This window comes from Colletotrichum tamarilloi (assembly GCF_030869305.1).
Source record: "Colletotrichum tamarilloi strain Tom-12 chromosome Unknown Scaffold_31.1, whole genome shotgun sequence".
Taxonomy (NCBI): Eukaryota; Fungi; Ascomycota; class Sordariomycetes; order Glomerellales; family Glomerellaceae; genus Colletotrichum; species Colletotrichum tamarilloi.
In genome coordinates, this window is record NW_026849414.1 from 154,474 (window position 1) to 168,453 (window position 13,980).

The 13,980-nt window shown below is 53.9% G+C and overlaps 6 protein-coding genes across 6 annotated transcripts; 3 read left to right on the forward strand and 3 right to left on the reverse strand.

Annotated features, from left to right (window-relative positions):
- Nucleotides 1–513: 513 nt before the first annotated feature.
- On the forward strand, nt 514–3,091 carry CTAM01_08676 (uncharacterized protein; the record flags this gene model as incomplete). Its single annotated transcript, XM_060524696.1, has 2 exons — nt 514–2,012; nt 2,074–3,091. The coding sequence occupies 2 exons, from the start codon at nt 514–516 to the stop codon at nt 3,089–3,091; spliced, it is 2,517 nt and encodes an 838-aa protein (XP_060380643.1).
- A 674-nt stretch (nt 3,092–3,765) lies between these two features.
- On the forward strand, nt 3,766–4,866 carry CTAM01_08677 (uncharacterized protein; the record flags this gene model as incomplete). The annotated part of the gene is made up of 1 exon (XM_060524697.1): nt 3,766–4,866. The coding sequence occupies one exon, from the start codon at nt 3,766–3,768 to the stop codon at nt 4,864–4,866; it is 1,101 nt and encodes a 366-aa protein (XP_060380644.1).
- A 363-nt stretch (nt 4,867–5,229) lies between these two features.
- On the reverse strand, nt 5,230–7,245 carry CTAM01_08678 (flavin-containing monooxygenase; the record flags this gene model as incomplete). The annotated part of the gene is made up of 4 exons (XM_060524698.1): nt 5,230–5,352; nt 5,406–6,401; nt 6,483–6,589; nt 6,651–7,245. The coding sequence occupies 4 exons, from the start codon at nt 7,243–7,245 to the stop codon at nt 5,230–5,232; spliced, it is 1,821 nt and encodes a 606-aa protein (XP_060380645.1).
- An 883-nt stretch (nt 7,246–8,128) lies between these two features.
- CTAM01_08679 (uncharacterized protein) lies at nt 8,129–9,258 on the forward strand (the record flags this gene model as incomplete). The annotated part of the gene is made up of 2 exons (XM_060524699.1): nt 8,129–8,272; nt 8,323–9,258. The coding sequence occupies 2 exons, from the start codon at nt 8,129–8,131 to the stop codon at nt 9,256–9,258; spliced, it is 1,080 nt and encodes a 359-aa protein (XP_060380646.1).
- Nucleotides 9,259–9,534: 276 nt separating this feature from the next.
- CTAM01_08680 (uncharacterized protein) lies at nt 9,535–11,460 on the reverse strand (the record flags this gene model as incomplete). Its single annotated transcript, XM_060524700.1, has 3 exons — nt 9,535–10,960; nt 11,085–11,232; nt 11,331–11,460. The coding sequence occupies 3 exons, from the start codon at nt 11,458–11,460 to the stop codon at nt 9,535–9,537; spliced, it is 1,704 nt and encodes a 567-aa protein (XP_060380647.1).
- A 1,287-nt stretch (nt 11,461–12,747) lies between these two features.
- Nucleotides 12,748–13,371, reverse strand: CTAM01_08681 (uncharacterized protein; the record flags this gene model as incomplete). The annotated part of the gene is made up of 2 exons (XM_060524701.1): nt 12,748–12,911; nt 12,981–13,371. 2 exons carry the CDS (start codon nt 13,369–13,371, stop codon nt 12,748–12,750), a joined length of 555 nt encoding a protein of 184 aa, XP_060380648.1.
- Nucleotides 13,372–13,980: the final 609 nt, after the last annotated feature.

Sequence of the window (13,980 nt, forward strand, 5' to 3'; positions counted from 1 at the left end):
TCTGCTACCTTATTAGAAGAGTGAGATACAGTGCTCAAATATCTTAAGCGCAAGGATGACCTTCAGAATATTAGATGTGATGCACCTTCCTCTTTCTTTCCCTGGACCTCGGGTTCCCAGGATGAGAGTGGGGCATCGGGTGAGCTGCGCTAGTCCTTTCCAGGATGGCAGAATTTGAGCCGTGTGAAAACTACCGCTTGATCCATGACCCACTCAAGATCTCACGTGCATCTTCGCACAAACCCTGGCTATTCTTACTGTGCGAAAATGACTCCCCGCTTTTCTCGGTGTTTCCCCTGTTACCTAAGGTAGCTCACCGCCCTGGAGCGTCGACTCGACGCAACACCAGAACCTCCGCACACCCACTTTGGACGCGCACACAGGACAGGCCGTCCCGAATCGCAGCCGGAGCTTCTCCGACAATCAGCCATTCCCACTCAGCACCGCCCATCGCATTAGGAGGGATAAGACCAAGGGGGCCATCGCCGGGCCCTGCTCTTCTCTTTTTTCGAAATGTCATCGTCGTTGGCCGACCAGGAACCTCAGCCAGAGGACCAGCAGCAGCCGGCGGATAATCAGCCCGACCCTCAATCCGATGCCCCTGCATCGCCAACTGCCTCTCAGCAAGCGACAGCTCACGCCTATGCCAGCAATGGACTTCAGGTCCTCCAAGCTGCTTCGGATGCTGCAGCTGCAGCGGCTATCCAAAATGTCCAGCATCATCTGAGTACCGTTGCAGCCGCTGCCGCCGCCGCCGATGAGCAGCAATTACAGCAGCAACACCAACAACACCAACACGAGCCTCAGCCTGTTGAGGAACAACAGCAACAGCAACAAGAACAGCTGGCCATGTCCTCGGCTGTCGAGCAAGACCAAGACCAGCATCATCAGCAACACCAGCCGCCGCCGCCGCCCCCTCCTCCACACACCCCGTCCCAAGCGCCGCCTCACCAACTTCCGCCGCAGGCTTCTCATGCCTCGACACTCACAGGCGCTCCTCCCGCATCTCCGCTGGCCACCGATGGCTCTCTCGGTGCCGTGTCACAGAGCGCCATGTCTGCCTTCCCTCACGCCTTCGCCCCGATGCCGCCAATGCCACGAGACCCGACAGTCAACCCGAAGCTGACCCGCTTGCGGCGCGCCTGCGATATGTGCTCCCAACGCAAGGTCAAGTGCGACGAGTCCGGTCCGCCGTGTAGGCCATGCTCCGAACTCAATGTCGAATGCACCTTCAACCGAGAGCTGAAGAGACGAGGACCCCCGAACAAGCATGCCGAGGCTGCCAGGGCCGCTCGAAGGCAGAGAATCGAGCCTGGCATGAGTGGTTCGCCCACCACGGCCGCCTTCACCTCATATGGCGCTGCCGTCACACCCTCGCCTTCGCCGCACAACGCTGCGCAGGCTCTGGTTTCGATAGCAGAGGGACCGGGTCGTTTGGATGCCGAGGCCATCGCCCCCTTGCCCATTCTCGAGCTCTTGATCGACGACTTCTTCACCTACATCCACCCGCTCGCCCCATTCCCCCACGAGCCGACGTTCAGACACTCCTTTGCCAACAGAGAGGATAGAACGAATCCCGAGTTTCTCGGCTTGCTGTCCTCCATGATCGCCTCTCTAGTGTCTTCCTTCCCCCGGTGTGCCAGACAGCACCTCAAGACCCAGCACAGCACCCACCTCTTTCCGAGGGCCATAGTCATGATTGAGAGATGTCGAGATATTGCCCTCGATACGCGGGGTCCTCGGTGGGCCCTGAAACAGAAGACGTTGGATGATGCCGCCACCAGCTACTTTCTTGGGCTCGCGGCAGGCTACACTTTCCAAGTCCCTCGCTTCCGCTACTTCATGTCTGAGTGTCTGTCTCTCATTCGGGAGCTTGGCTTCCACCGGCCCAAGCATCCCAATGAGCTTCCCACCTTTGGCAACGATAATTGCTCGCCCGATCCCCTACCTTTCCACCACATAAAGGACCAGATCGGCAAGCGCATCTTTTGGTGTCTGCTGCTCGGCGTCAGGTAAGTTCCCTATCTTCTATCATGCAGGTCACGTACATATCTACTCACTCACACATCAAAGGTCCTTCTCACAACTAGGCGCCTCTCATGCCGACTTGGTCATCGCCCCGTCGACCCCTGGACTGCCATATCCTGCCCTGCCCGAGAACGTCGATGATCTTTACATCATGGCCAACGAAATCGTGTATCCTCCCGAAAGCTCTGTCACTCTGCTTACTGGTTTCCGCTTTGCCGTCGACATCTACACGACCATGAACGCCATTGTCAGCGTGGAACTCGTTTACGGCATGAGCACCCTTCCGTGGTCCGATCAGAGGTCTCTGCTTAGAGACGCTCTCATTGCCGCCAAGGACATCATCGACCGGCTTCCGCCCGAACTTCAACTCAGTGCTTCTCATGAGCAGTCCAGCGGATTCGGTACCCTTGAAGATGCCGAGCTTCAATACGTGCCTCCCGCGTACCCTAGTAGCCAGCCTCCCAATGATGTTCGAAACGTGATCAAGAACCACCCCCAACGCCGGCGACAGCTTCAGTACGAGATTCAAAAGGCTAACATCTACATTTCTCAACTGGCTACGCGTTCATTCTATGTCGAGTTGTACTTCAACTTGCGCGACGTCCACATGTCCGACCCCAACAAAGAAGAGCAAGTTGGGGATAACGCCGAGGAACAAGCCGTCAAGGGAGCCGAGGATGCTGAGGCAGCCCGTGTCTTTGAGCTGATGACGGCAGAGCGGGAGCTGATTGTGCAAAATCTTCTTCACGTGTTGGGCTCCATCTCGCAGCGCAACCTCGAGCCTAACGGCGGTTCCCTCATCAACAAAGTTCGACAGGTGGCCTCCACCCTCCTCAATGACGCCCCGGAGCGGAAAGGCCCGGTAGCTATGAAGTCGGAGGAAGCGCTCGTGAAGCTCATTGACGTCCTTCTCAAGCTCGAGGGAACAGGGCCAAGCGGTAGCAACATGGCTGGAGAGAACATGACACCGCAGGATGAGGAAGAGGAGATGCGAAACTGGGCTCATTTGCGTGATTACCAACAGCGCTTTGCTGCCCATGGTGGTTTTGCTGGAAACATTTGATGAGGAGTCATGGAGTCTACTTTCGCCAACGACAGCGGCATCGATGAGGGATGGTGGGATGTATCAGTGTTTCAACTATAGGAATTCTCAATCTGGGAGCAACGAAATGGGTAACAGTTACCCTTGGCTATAAAATGGCTTTGAAGGCGTGGCAGAGAGAAGCGTAATCCCGAGGAAGTGGGACAGGACATCGGATAGTAACGATACCAGATCATTCTCAACACATCATCATCCTCCGTCAAAGAGGAGAGGTCTCTTTCATCCCTTCATACGCTGCAATTATTGGATGGATACGTGACATTGAGTGAGGGGGGGAGATGGGACGCAAGACAGTCCAATCAAAGCCATTTTTGTTCAAGACCCAAGATGCAACCTGCAGGAGGCCATCCATGCAGGCACAGGGCACCTTGGACTCCCTACGAACCTCCAGATGGAGGCCTAAAGGTCACTCTTTTGCCAGCATAATCATCGCATCACGGAACTATCTACTAGAGAAGCTCCTGCCAAAGACACAAAGATAGCAGAAGTACCCGATCGTGGAAGGGAACGGCTTCGCACCTCCCTAAATCCTGACCACTAGGTTCCCTTGGGCCTTGCGGCCATCCCAATCTTTCTCCAACAACACAACCATCACCAGCTCCGGTAAAATCAATTCTATTGCAGTAGTCACCACAATGTCTCTTCGTCAGAATCTTATCAAGCCCGTGGTGGTTGATGCTACCGAAGGCCACGACCACACCCACACCGTCGTCTTTCTCCATCGCTTCCCCGAGACCACCTCCGAGGAGGACCTTAGTCGAAAGGTCCTGTCCGAGAAGCTGACGATGAATCACAAGACCCTCCGCGAACAATTTCCCTCAGTCCGCTGGGTCTTCCCCTACGCCAAAGCCCATGCTCGTCCTTGGAACGACCTCACGGCCGAAGATCGAACCGCAGTCGGTATGAACATTGGCAGTCTCCCCTACATCGCCCAAATCATCCTCCAGGAAGCAAACAAGGCTGGTGGTCTCGATCGCATCATCCTTGGTGGAATGGGACAGACTGCCGAGGCAGCTCACGATGCGATGACGTCCTTTCCCGAGTGTAAGATGGATGCCTACGATAATGCCGACGACATGTCGTCGTTCCTTCGAAAGACCTTCCACGCCGACTGCACGAGTCTTGAGCATCTCAAGCTCGCTGGTTTCGTGGGAATGCACGCCCAGGACGCCAAGATAACGTCCGACGTCAGAAGCATGGCTGTCTTGTCCAAGGAAGTATCCACAACGAAGAAGAAGATCAACGCTACCCTCGTCGCGCAGACCCCTCACAAGTTCATCAACGGCGGCTACAAGATTCAGAACAAAACCTGGGACGGCAGCCGCATCGATAATTTCGCTAGCTTCCTCGAAGCCATTGGCGTGGAACGCGGTCTCGATATCAAGAAGACGAGCACCGAGACGCTCATTCCCAAGAACCGAGAACCGACCAAGAAGTGGGATCCCCGTGATACTCTCAGCGACGCCCAGAGATACGCCCAAGAGATCCTGGAGCAGAAGAAGGAGAATGAGGAAATTAGGCAAAAGCTGCTTATTCGCATCGAGGCTGACAAGGTCGAGCGCAAGATCAAGGACGCGCGCGAGAAGGCGAACCGAGGCAACGTCAACAGTAAGAATAACTGGCTGAAGCCGGCGGATTCTGTCAATGTTCTCGGCGGTGTTGGGTACCGCTCCAGCCTCTCTCAGGAAGAAGACGAGGACCAGGTAGAAATTCCGTTATCCCGCAAGTCAAATTAAGCTGACACAGAGCAATCCAGCAATGAATAAATCAGCAGCGGCGATATTAGCCTCATCCAAAAGGTCGACCTCATTAATCCCAAGAAGGATAACATAACGAAGTCGTTTCCATAACAATAGACAGATGCTTGTCCTTGATACTCGCTTCTCCTATGTCTTGAATTATGAGTTTAAGCTTTCAAGAGAGAAATTGACTCAGATGGGTCATGATTCTAATGTCCGGTTGAATGTTGGGACTTTCAGTATCTGTTACTTGATATCCACAAGGTTTCTCAAGTATGGGCGATCGGAAGACGAAGGACTCGGGTATCTGATCTGGTTTTTACCTGTGTAAATGAAGCTTGTCCAGACTCTTCCCATCTACTAAATCAGGATACCTTCTTCCACGGCCTTGATTTGTAGGGCTAAGAGCCGCGAATAAGAGCGACACAGGGCGAGATTCCCACCCATGTAGTAGAACCGCGGATGGCCGCTGCTTCTCCAGATCTGCTGGAGGTTAGTCGCCTTTCCAAGGTTCTGGTCAACACCGAAAGACTTACAGAGTTGATCTCGCCTTGCTCATCAAGATCCCAACACTCCTTGACTCGATCCGCCACCTTGTCGCCTAAAATATTACGCGTGCTAGACCTCATGCCATCATATCCCGTCGCCAGCACAACAATATCAGCATCCAAAGTCGTACCGTCCGCCAACTTCAGACCGCTTGGCGTGAAGCCGGTGATGCCCTCAGGGCTATGATGAACCTTGACCTTCCCGTCGACTATCAGCTGACTGCAACCGACGTCAATGTAATATCCTCCGCCGCGAGTGATGTATTTGCGGTAGATACCGCTTCCATCAGGTCCAAAGTCAAGCTTGAAGCCCGCCTTGCTCAGACCGTCTAGCAGCTCCTGGTCGGCGGCGGTGATGGCCTTGGTACCGTGCGTGCTCAGCGCGAATTGCACGGGGATCGGGATGCTCTGCGCAACGATGTCACAGTCTTCGGTTGGGGGCCCGCCCTCCTCGTACATCCCCTTGTGCATCACAAAGATTCCCTTATTCGCTGTAATGACATAGGTACCGCCCCTTTGGATCATCGTCACCTGTGCCGCGCCGACTTCGTAAAAGTTTTGGCAGATGTCGTGGCTCGAGTTGCCGGAGCCCACGACGATGACCTTCTTGCTGGAGAGATTGTTGACGAGGGAGGCGTCTTGGTGCTGGCTGCCGTGGTATACTACACCCTTGAAGTCGCCTTGTCCGGGGAATGTGGGCGTGATGGGATCACCGGCTTGGCCGGTCGCCAGAACGATGTGACGAGGCTGGAGGATGCGGAGGGTGCCATCTGCCCGTCGAAGCTTGACGGTCCATGTCTTTTCCTGCTCGTTGTAGCTTGTCTCCTCAATGTTGGTGCTGGTCCAGATGTTGAGCTCCATCATTTTTGCGTAAGACTCTAACCAATCTGCAAGCTTGTCCTTGGGCATGAACTGGGGCCAGTTTCCGGGGAATGGGATAAAGGGGAGATGACAGTACTGAATCGGATCATGGGTCATCAGAGTCTGCATGTGAGATGAGTGTTCAGGTCAGCGTTAATTCCATCGCAGACTAGAGATTGTGATGAAGACACCAGAAAGACTGACCCTGTATCGCTTGCGCCAGCTGTCCCCGACGTGCTCATTTCGATCCACCAGCAGAGTCGGGAGGCCAAGATTCCGTAGACGAACGCCAATATTGAGCCCAGCATGTCCTGACAAGACACAAACAAGTCAGCAATTCTTGACTACCAGCATCGAGGATATGCAACTCACCGGCGCCAATGACCAACACAGTAGGGTCTTCATCGACAAATTCAACCTGTCGTTCGCGCCTCTCCTTCCAGTTTCCCCCCTTGGGATCCACGTGACCCGTAGGCCTGCTGACTCCCACCGCTTCCTCGAACCCCTTCAGTTCTAGGAGGGTGAAGTTGAGCATGAAGGCTTTCCAGGTATCGTCCGCCTCCAACGCCAGTCTCACCATACCCTTGCCACGGCCAACGCTGGACTGAAAGTCAAACATGCTCTCCACCCAGTGAACACCAGGCGCAGGGTCCCCGAAAGACGGCTGGAATGCGCCCTTCTCCCGGGGGACGATTTGGCGGATACCTGCCCGAGGCTGATTTTCCTTGAAAAATGTCGCGATCTCGTCGAGGCCGTTGATGGTCCGGAAGTCCCATGAGAGACCGAGAAAGTCTCTGATCCAAGCATCTTCGCGGAAGACAGTCGATAGGCCGTCTTTCACGTTGTTGGAGAGCACTTTTTCAAACGCCTGTGTCCAAGTCTTGATGATTTTCCGTGCATTTTCGGGTATTTTTGAAGTAGGTTCCCTGAGGGTGGGGAGTTTGATGATGTAGTCGTTCTTCGCCATGATGGGTCTATCTCTACCCTTGAATTAGCAGGGTATTCGCCGTCTATACCGGTATGAATATCACGGTAAACTTGGATGACGACGTTCGGCTTTAAATGGGAGCTGAGCACGATCGGACAACATTAGTCCGCACCGCGGTAGCTCTGGCGATCGGCTGCAAACTTCACAGCTTCATGCAGGATCCTGGAATCTGATTGCCGAAAGCGAAAAGACTCAGCCCGCTGTCGCCTGCATCATGTCGGTTGATGGACACGTCCAACGCATCGATCACGACCAATAACATTGAGAAGCCATCAAGAACCTAATGGGCCCTGTCAGATATCAGCTACCCCTCCCCGACAGCCCTAACATGACCCAACTCCAAATCCACTTGTAAGTGTTAGCTGTGGCTGTTGGGGCACCAAAGTGGCTCGCCGCATAATGGCGCGACACCACGTAAGGGGTCGCTCGGTCTCGCTGATACCCTCGTTGTATTCTCATTTTAAAAGGACCGCGTCGATGTTTTGAGGCAGGCAATTGTTCCCGCCGCTCGATAAACACCATCAGGTTCATGCTCCAGATTCGTGATGTGAGATGAAATGCGCTCTTCACGTCCGATCATTCATCTCAATGACAACATGAAGCCAATACGTCACTGAACGAGGGTTGCGTCGGACCACAGTCGGCCGATGGCACTGAAGTACTTAAGATGAGGAGAAACGCCTTCCAAACATCCAGTACGCGGGTTTTGTTCAGATTGAAGAAGAAAACAGCTTTTCGATTTAAATCATCAATTATATCCACGAAACTGATTATAAATTTCATCAAACTCACGGGCTCATCTTCGGGTTTACCTTCTTGACCATTATATGATCTCACGACGACATAAACATCTGGTCTCAACATGGCGACAGCGGGGATGCAAAACCCGTCCTGGTTTCTGTATGGCCCAGGCTCAGCCAAGATCATGGACCGGCCTACTCCTGCTCTCAAGAACGCAAAGGAAGTGGTTCTCAGGGTCAAATACGTGGGCGTGTGTGGATCTGATGTATGTCTCCTTTCAGCCCAATCGACTTGATGTTGATCGATCTCTACCAGGTGCACTTCTGGAAAGAAGGAGGGTTCCAGCGCAAAGTCAGCGACGAGAAGCCTATCGTGATGGGTCATGAAGCCTCCGGTACCATCGAAGCAGTCGGTTCAGCCGTCACCAACGTCAAAGTAGGCGATAACGTGGCGATCGAGCCAGGAGTTCCCTGCCGGTGCTGCTCAGCCTGCAAGAGAGGCGAATATAATTTGTGCGTCTCGATGAGGTTCTTCGCTGACCCTCCGGACTCCCATGGGGCCTTGACAAAGTATCTCGTCATGCCGGAAGACTTTGTCTACAAGGTCCCTGACGAGGTGAGCCTCCAGGAGGCGGTCCTCGTGGAACCCACCGCCGTCGCCGTCCACGCGGCACGTCTGGCTGAGATCAAGTACGGGCAAGATGTCGTCGTGACTGGGTGTGGGACGATCGGATTGCTCTGCGCGGCTGTAGCCAAGGCCTTTGGCGCCCGCCGCGTCATCTTGGTTGATATCATCCAGGCGAAGCTAGACTTTGCGCATACGTTCCTTGACTGTCAGACATTCTTGGTTGAGCCTGGGACATCGAGTGAAGATGTTGCTGCGAAGCTGCTGGAGACGGTTGGTATTACCGGCGGAGTGGACGCTGTCATTGAGGCGTCGGGAGCACAGTCGTCAATCCAGACGGGCATCTTTCTGCTCAAGAGCGGCGGCAGTTACGTCCAGGCTGGGTTGGGTAAAGCCAAGCCTGAAGTTCCCATGCTGGTTCTGTCCGAAAAGGAGCTCAGAGTCCGAGGATGTTTTCGATACGCCTCTGGCGATTATGAGTTGGCTTTGTCGCTTATTGCGGAGGGCAAGGTGAAGCCTCAAGCGATGCTGTCGAGTGTGACCCCCTTCGGGACGGCCACTCTGGCCTGGGACAAGACTGCAAGGGGCGAAGGAGTTAAGAATATCATTGAAGGTGTCAGAGATTGAGAGAAGCCCTTGCTTGAGTGTAGGTAATGTCTCCGACGTTTTCTCCTCATGACCCATATTAGGACAACGATTAATGTGTTGCGCTTTCTAAAGCGTATTCTCACAGGAAGATGTAGGATACAGAGAGTAGGAGCGGTAACAATAGTGTCAAAAATAGCAGCTGCTGCTGCAACAGTAGTGATAGTCCGAATAGAACTGAGGTATTTGGCGGCGAAATACTTCATTGTGTCGCCCGCTTGGCTTACTGAACTCGCTGGAAACATGAAATGCCATCATTTATGCCGAGTCTGCGTACTCCCAGATGTGCTTCTCTATAAAATCGAGGGCCTTCATATCCTCGTTCTCCTTCTTGATCTCCATCACCCGCTTCTTGTACTTGTCATTGGCAAGCACCTCCTCTACTCCCTCTGCAACTTGTTGCGACGTTGGTCGACCAGTCTTGAGATTAACAGCTACACCCGTCCATTGCCCACGCATGGAAATCTCCGGCTTGTCTTCTGTATCGCCTCCGAGCACCATAGGCACCCCATTCACTATTCCGTGCAGGAAGCCTCCATAGCCAGCATTCAGGACCCAAACATCTGCGTGCTTGAGCAGGGCGTCGTACGAAAGGAAGTCGACGACCTTGGTGTTGGCCGGAATCGTGAGCTCCTCGGGAAGTGTCGCGCCCTTGACACCCAAGATGGCAACGAGAATGATATCATCGCGGTGAGCCAGACCTTGTATCGTGGGGATGATGAGATCCGTGTAATTGATAGCGATGGTACCCTGAGCAACTCCCACAACCTTCTTGTTTCCGGCCGTGATTTCACCCCACCATTCTGGGTACTTGTAGTTCGGGTCGATGGGCTTGGGCGGTAAACATCCCGCGTACTTGATGACATCGGGGAGATCCGATCTGGGGTACTCGAGGCTGGGCGAGCACATTTGCAGGGTAACGTCGTAGCTGGTTTGCCATGATTCGAACAAGGCTGGTGGCAGCTCGCGCGTACCGCCGAGCGCCTTGACGACGTCGTTGTACTCCTTTGCTGCCGCACCAAAGGGGCCCATCGGGCTAAAGAACATCTCATTGAGGAGCTTGTTCCGCCCGCGGCCGGACTCGGTCGAGTCGGGGGGTAGACCGGGTCCGAACGGCGCAGTATCAATGCTCGTGGTCACGACGGGGACAATGTTGATGTCGACGACGGGCGGTCTCGTGGTGTAGCCCTTAGGTAGAGGCGTGCCGTACATCATAGGGGCAAGACCCATGTAGAACGTCTCGTGGACAATGACGACTTGCTTGTCGGGATGCTCGACACGGATCTTCTCGAGGGTTTCCATCAGGACATGGAAGTGAGGCGTCACAGCCTTGATGAAGACGTTGCTTAGGTCGTACATCAGGCGGGGTATGCCAACAGGAATCTTTTCGCGAATGGCTTGCTCCTCGGGGTTCAACATGGGCGGAATGCTAACATGCTGGGCACCGATGCGCTTGACTTGAGGGTGGAATTCTTCGCCGGCGATGAATGTGCCTTCAAAACCGCGTTGGATCATCTCATCAGCAACCTGAAGGAGGGGATAGGTGTGTCCTGTTGCTGGTGCCGCGCAGAAGAGAAGGTAAGGCCGCTTCTTGTTGCCGTCGCTGACACCATTGTTGGCCGCTGCTTCGGCAGCCTGAGCTATGGAGTCTGCTGACAGTGTCATGATCTCAGATACTTTGTCTCTTTCAAGAGATTCTTGGGGTGAGTAAATAGGTGCTCGAATCGTTACTTAAAAGCAGAGAGAAGGATGACATCAAGATGTGCGGCGGCACCCAGTGATTTATACATGTATCAATAAGAGAATACCTAGGGAAGACGCAGTACGCGGGGAACTTCAACTCGATGCGGTCACTCATCTCGGTGAAATTTCCATCCGTACGCGCGCCGTTGGATCGAATAGTCGCCGGCTTCATTGCGTTCAACGCTGCATCGGGCCGCATTGCGAAAGGGAAATCTGACAGCAGATTTTAGTACATCAAACGGCCCTATCCTGCCTGTCTCTAAGCCTCAAGCTTGTTGTATGGGGCCATCAAAGAGCCAGTCAGCATGCACTAGTCGTATATCGTACACCAGTGTGCGTAAGGCAGCGAGTCATTGTGAGATGCTGCACAACCTCTGTGTCCACGTGAAGAGGAGTCGAATGGGCATGTTGTAGGGTCTTACCGGCGGTATTGAAGCCCATTGGTGTCATACTCTGATTATCGACGGTCCACGTCTCTGCAGCGCGATGAGAAAGGACACTGCAGGATCAGGGTCCTTGCAGCCAAGTCTCAGCCCGTCAGCGCGACGTCTAGAACGAACGAGCTAGTGTGGCCGTGGATTGAGGCTAACGGTGCTAGCATCGTGGATGATGTAAGTCGGCGAATTGGCTTCGTTCTGTAGCTTCAGGCTCCAGTCTTGCGGCTATCCGAGTGCCGAGCTTTGAGCCATCGCCGGAAAGGTCCTGACATGGCAGATCAGCTTCTCTTGAGAATGCTCTTAGCCACCTGAGATCATCGGATGACAGGGCCCAAGGGGCATCTGCCATCACCGGTAGAGAGTCTACCGGCAAAGAGGGGCCCGGCATGGATAAGTGCTTAGAAAGAAACGTTCATATGTGAGGTGGGGGTTGACGCGTGGTTCGTCGTCAGACCATAAGGGAGGCTTCACGATCGAGATGTATTGACAATCGTAGGTATATCACATATCGAAAGACGAAATACTCTGGACAACAGCCTGCTGCCTTGTACGCGCTTCACAATTTTGTCAGCCTTTGCGATTGCGAGATCTCGAAGAAGAGTAAAGTAGAGAGAATGGCTAGTAGTAAGATGGCGCATGCAGGTAAGCTGACGCTCTGATATCCTGCCACTTGCGAGAGTCTCATTGGCGCTCTTGGGAGTTTGATGGATTCTCGATGATCTAGAAGACGATGCGAGCCATTGATGGGGCCCTTGCGAGCGAATGATCAAACCTGTGCGACAAATAATGTCAATAGTGAAAGTGTTGACAGTTTGATTTGTGTTCGTCTCTTCGTGAGGTTCTATTGTCTTGGCCATTGGACCACAGAGGCCTGTAACGTTTCCTTAGCCTCACACAATGCGGATGAAGCGTTCCCGGATGATGAAGAATGAGCTGATGGACGTCGTTGATCAACACTGCATCGGCGTCGGCAAACAGCAAAAGGCCGCGCGGGGACGACGCTCTCGCGCGCGCGGGATGATCCCCAAGCAAGGAATGTTGTATCGTTATTAATGGGTCTCGGCCGTTATGTCTCATCCGCTTTGCTGGACAACTCTCGATGCTTGATCAAATGTCTTGGTTCGCGCGCGCGACCTGACCAAAGGCACTCTGCATGTCCCCCCATCACCGTCGTTGTTCTCGAAACCATTGAATGTTCCGATATTTCCATGTCCTTTTAAGATCCCAAACGCCCCACCAAAAGATGTAATGCATGCTGCAGCCGCCCGATGCTGCTTTACTTGAGGCCTGGTCAAGCAGTCCCTTTTCCTTTGCGATCGCCTGTCCGGGCGAACAGGTCCTTGAAGCTCCAGTGCCTCCTGTCTGAATCGTCTGATGGTCCGGATGAAGGAAATATGGAGAATCGAGAGGATGACGAGCTTGACTTGGCTGAGCCGTAGACTTCGGTCGGTCGCCCTGGCAAAAGAGCAGTTAGAATTGTGTTCAAAAACGCAACGCAGGAGACCAAGGTGGCATCAAACTTACTAATGTTTCCAGCCCCTCCAATCCCGTATCCTCGAAACTGGCGGTCTCTCACCGCAGTCTCCTTGACATCGTCCTCCTCTGTGTCGCTGCTCGCATTATCCAAGCTCTTCCTCCTCCGCACTGGTGCCACTGTGCTCCCAGCTACGCCCGACTCGAACTTTGCGCTCGCTGGGCCCCCCGACCCGTTGCCGACAACTGGTGAGGGCAGCTCCGGGGCCACTGACGGCGTGGGTCGCAGATTCACTGTGGACACGCTGCGAACGACAGCGAGTCGGCCCTGAACGCGGACGCGGTGTCGGCGCTTCTTCGTGGGGATGAGCTGGTCTGACTCCGGATCGGGTTCCCCCGCGTCGTCTTGGGAGTATCGGTGCTGGTTCGAGAAGGGAAGCATCGTGGGAATTTGGTGAAGCGAGTCGAATTAGGGGTAAGATCGGCGAAAAGAGGTTTGTCGTGGTTTAAGGTTGCAGTGTGATAACGCAGTGCTCTGGCCAGCTTCCGCCGGGATGAACACGAACAATTAAGGGCCCTCCTGGACAGGAGAACTAAAGTAACGCAATTGAAATGTAGAAACAAGAATCAAAACAGCGGCTGGGTTTGAATGAATGGACGCAAACGAGGTGACAAATTCTCGTCGCACGGGAAGCGGGCGTGGCGAGGAACTATTTCATCAGCTCGCAGCTCAGCGACGGTATATACACACATTATTCACAAGCAAGGTAGAGGAAGAGAGCAAAGGAATGCGTTAGGGCGTCGCATCATGAGCGGCAGGAAAGGTAGAAAGGGGGACCAACGCCCATATGTTCGCCCCCAGACGAACGCCTCAGCCCAGTCCAGCCAACACGAACTCGCCCTAAGCTAAGCACCAGCTGCTTTGATGACTACTAGGTAGATAAGAAGACGGCGTGCTTGGGGTTGATTGCGCCGCTTTGCTATAGTCACCATGCTGATTTCCTTCTGTCAAAGCTTCTAGCAATCAAATCTGGGCTCCTTCGCCTTCCTT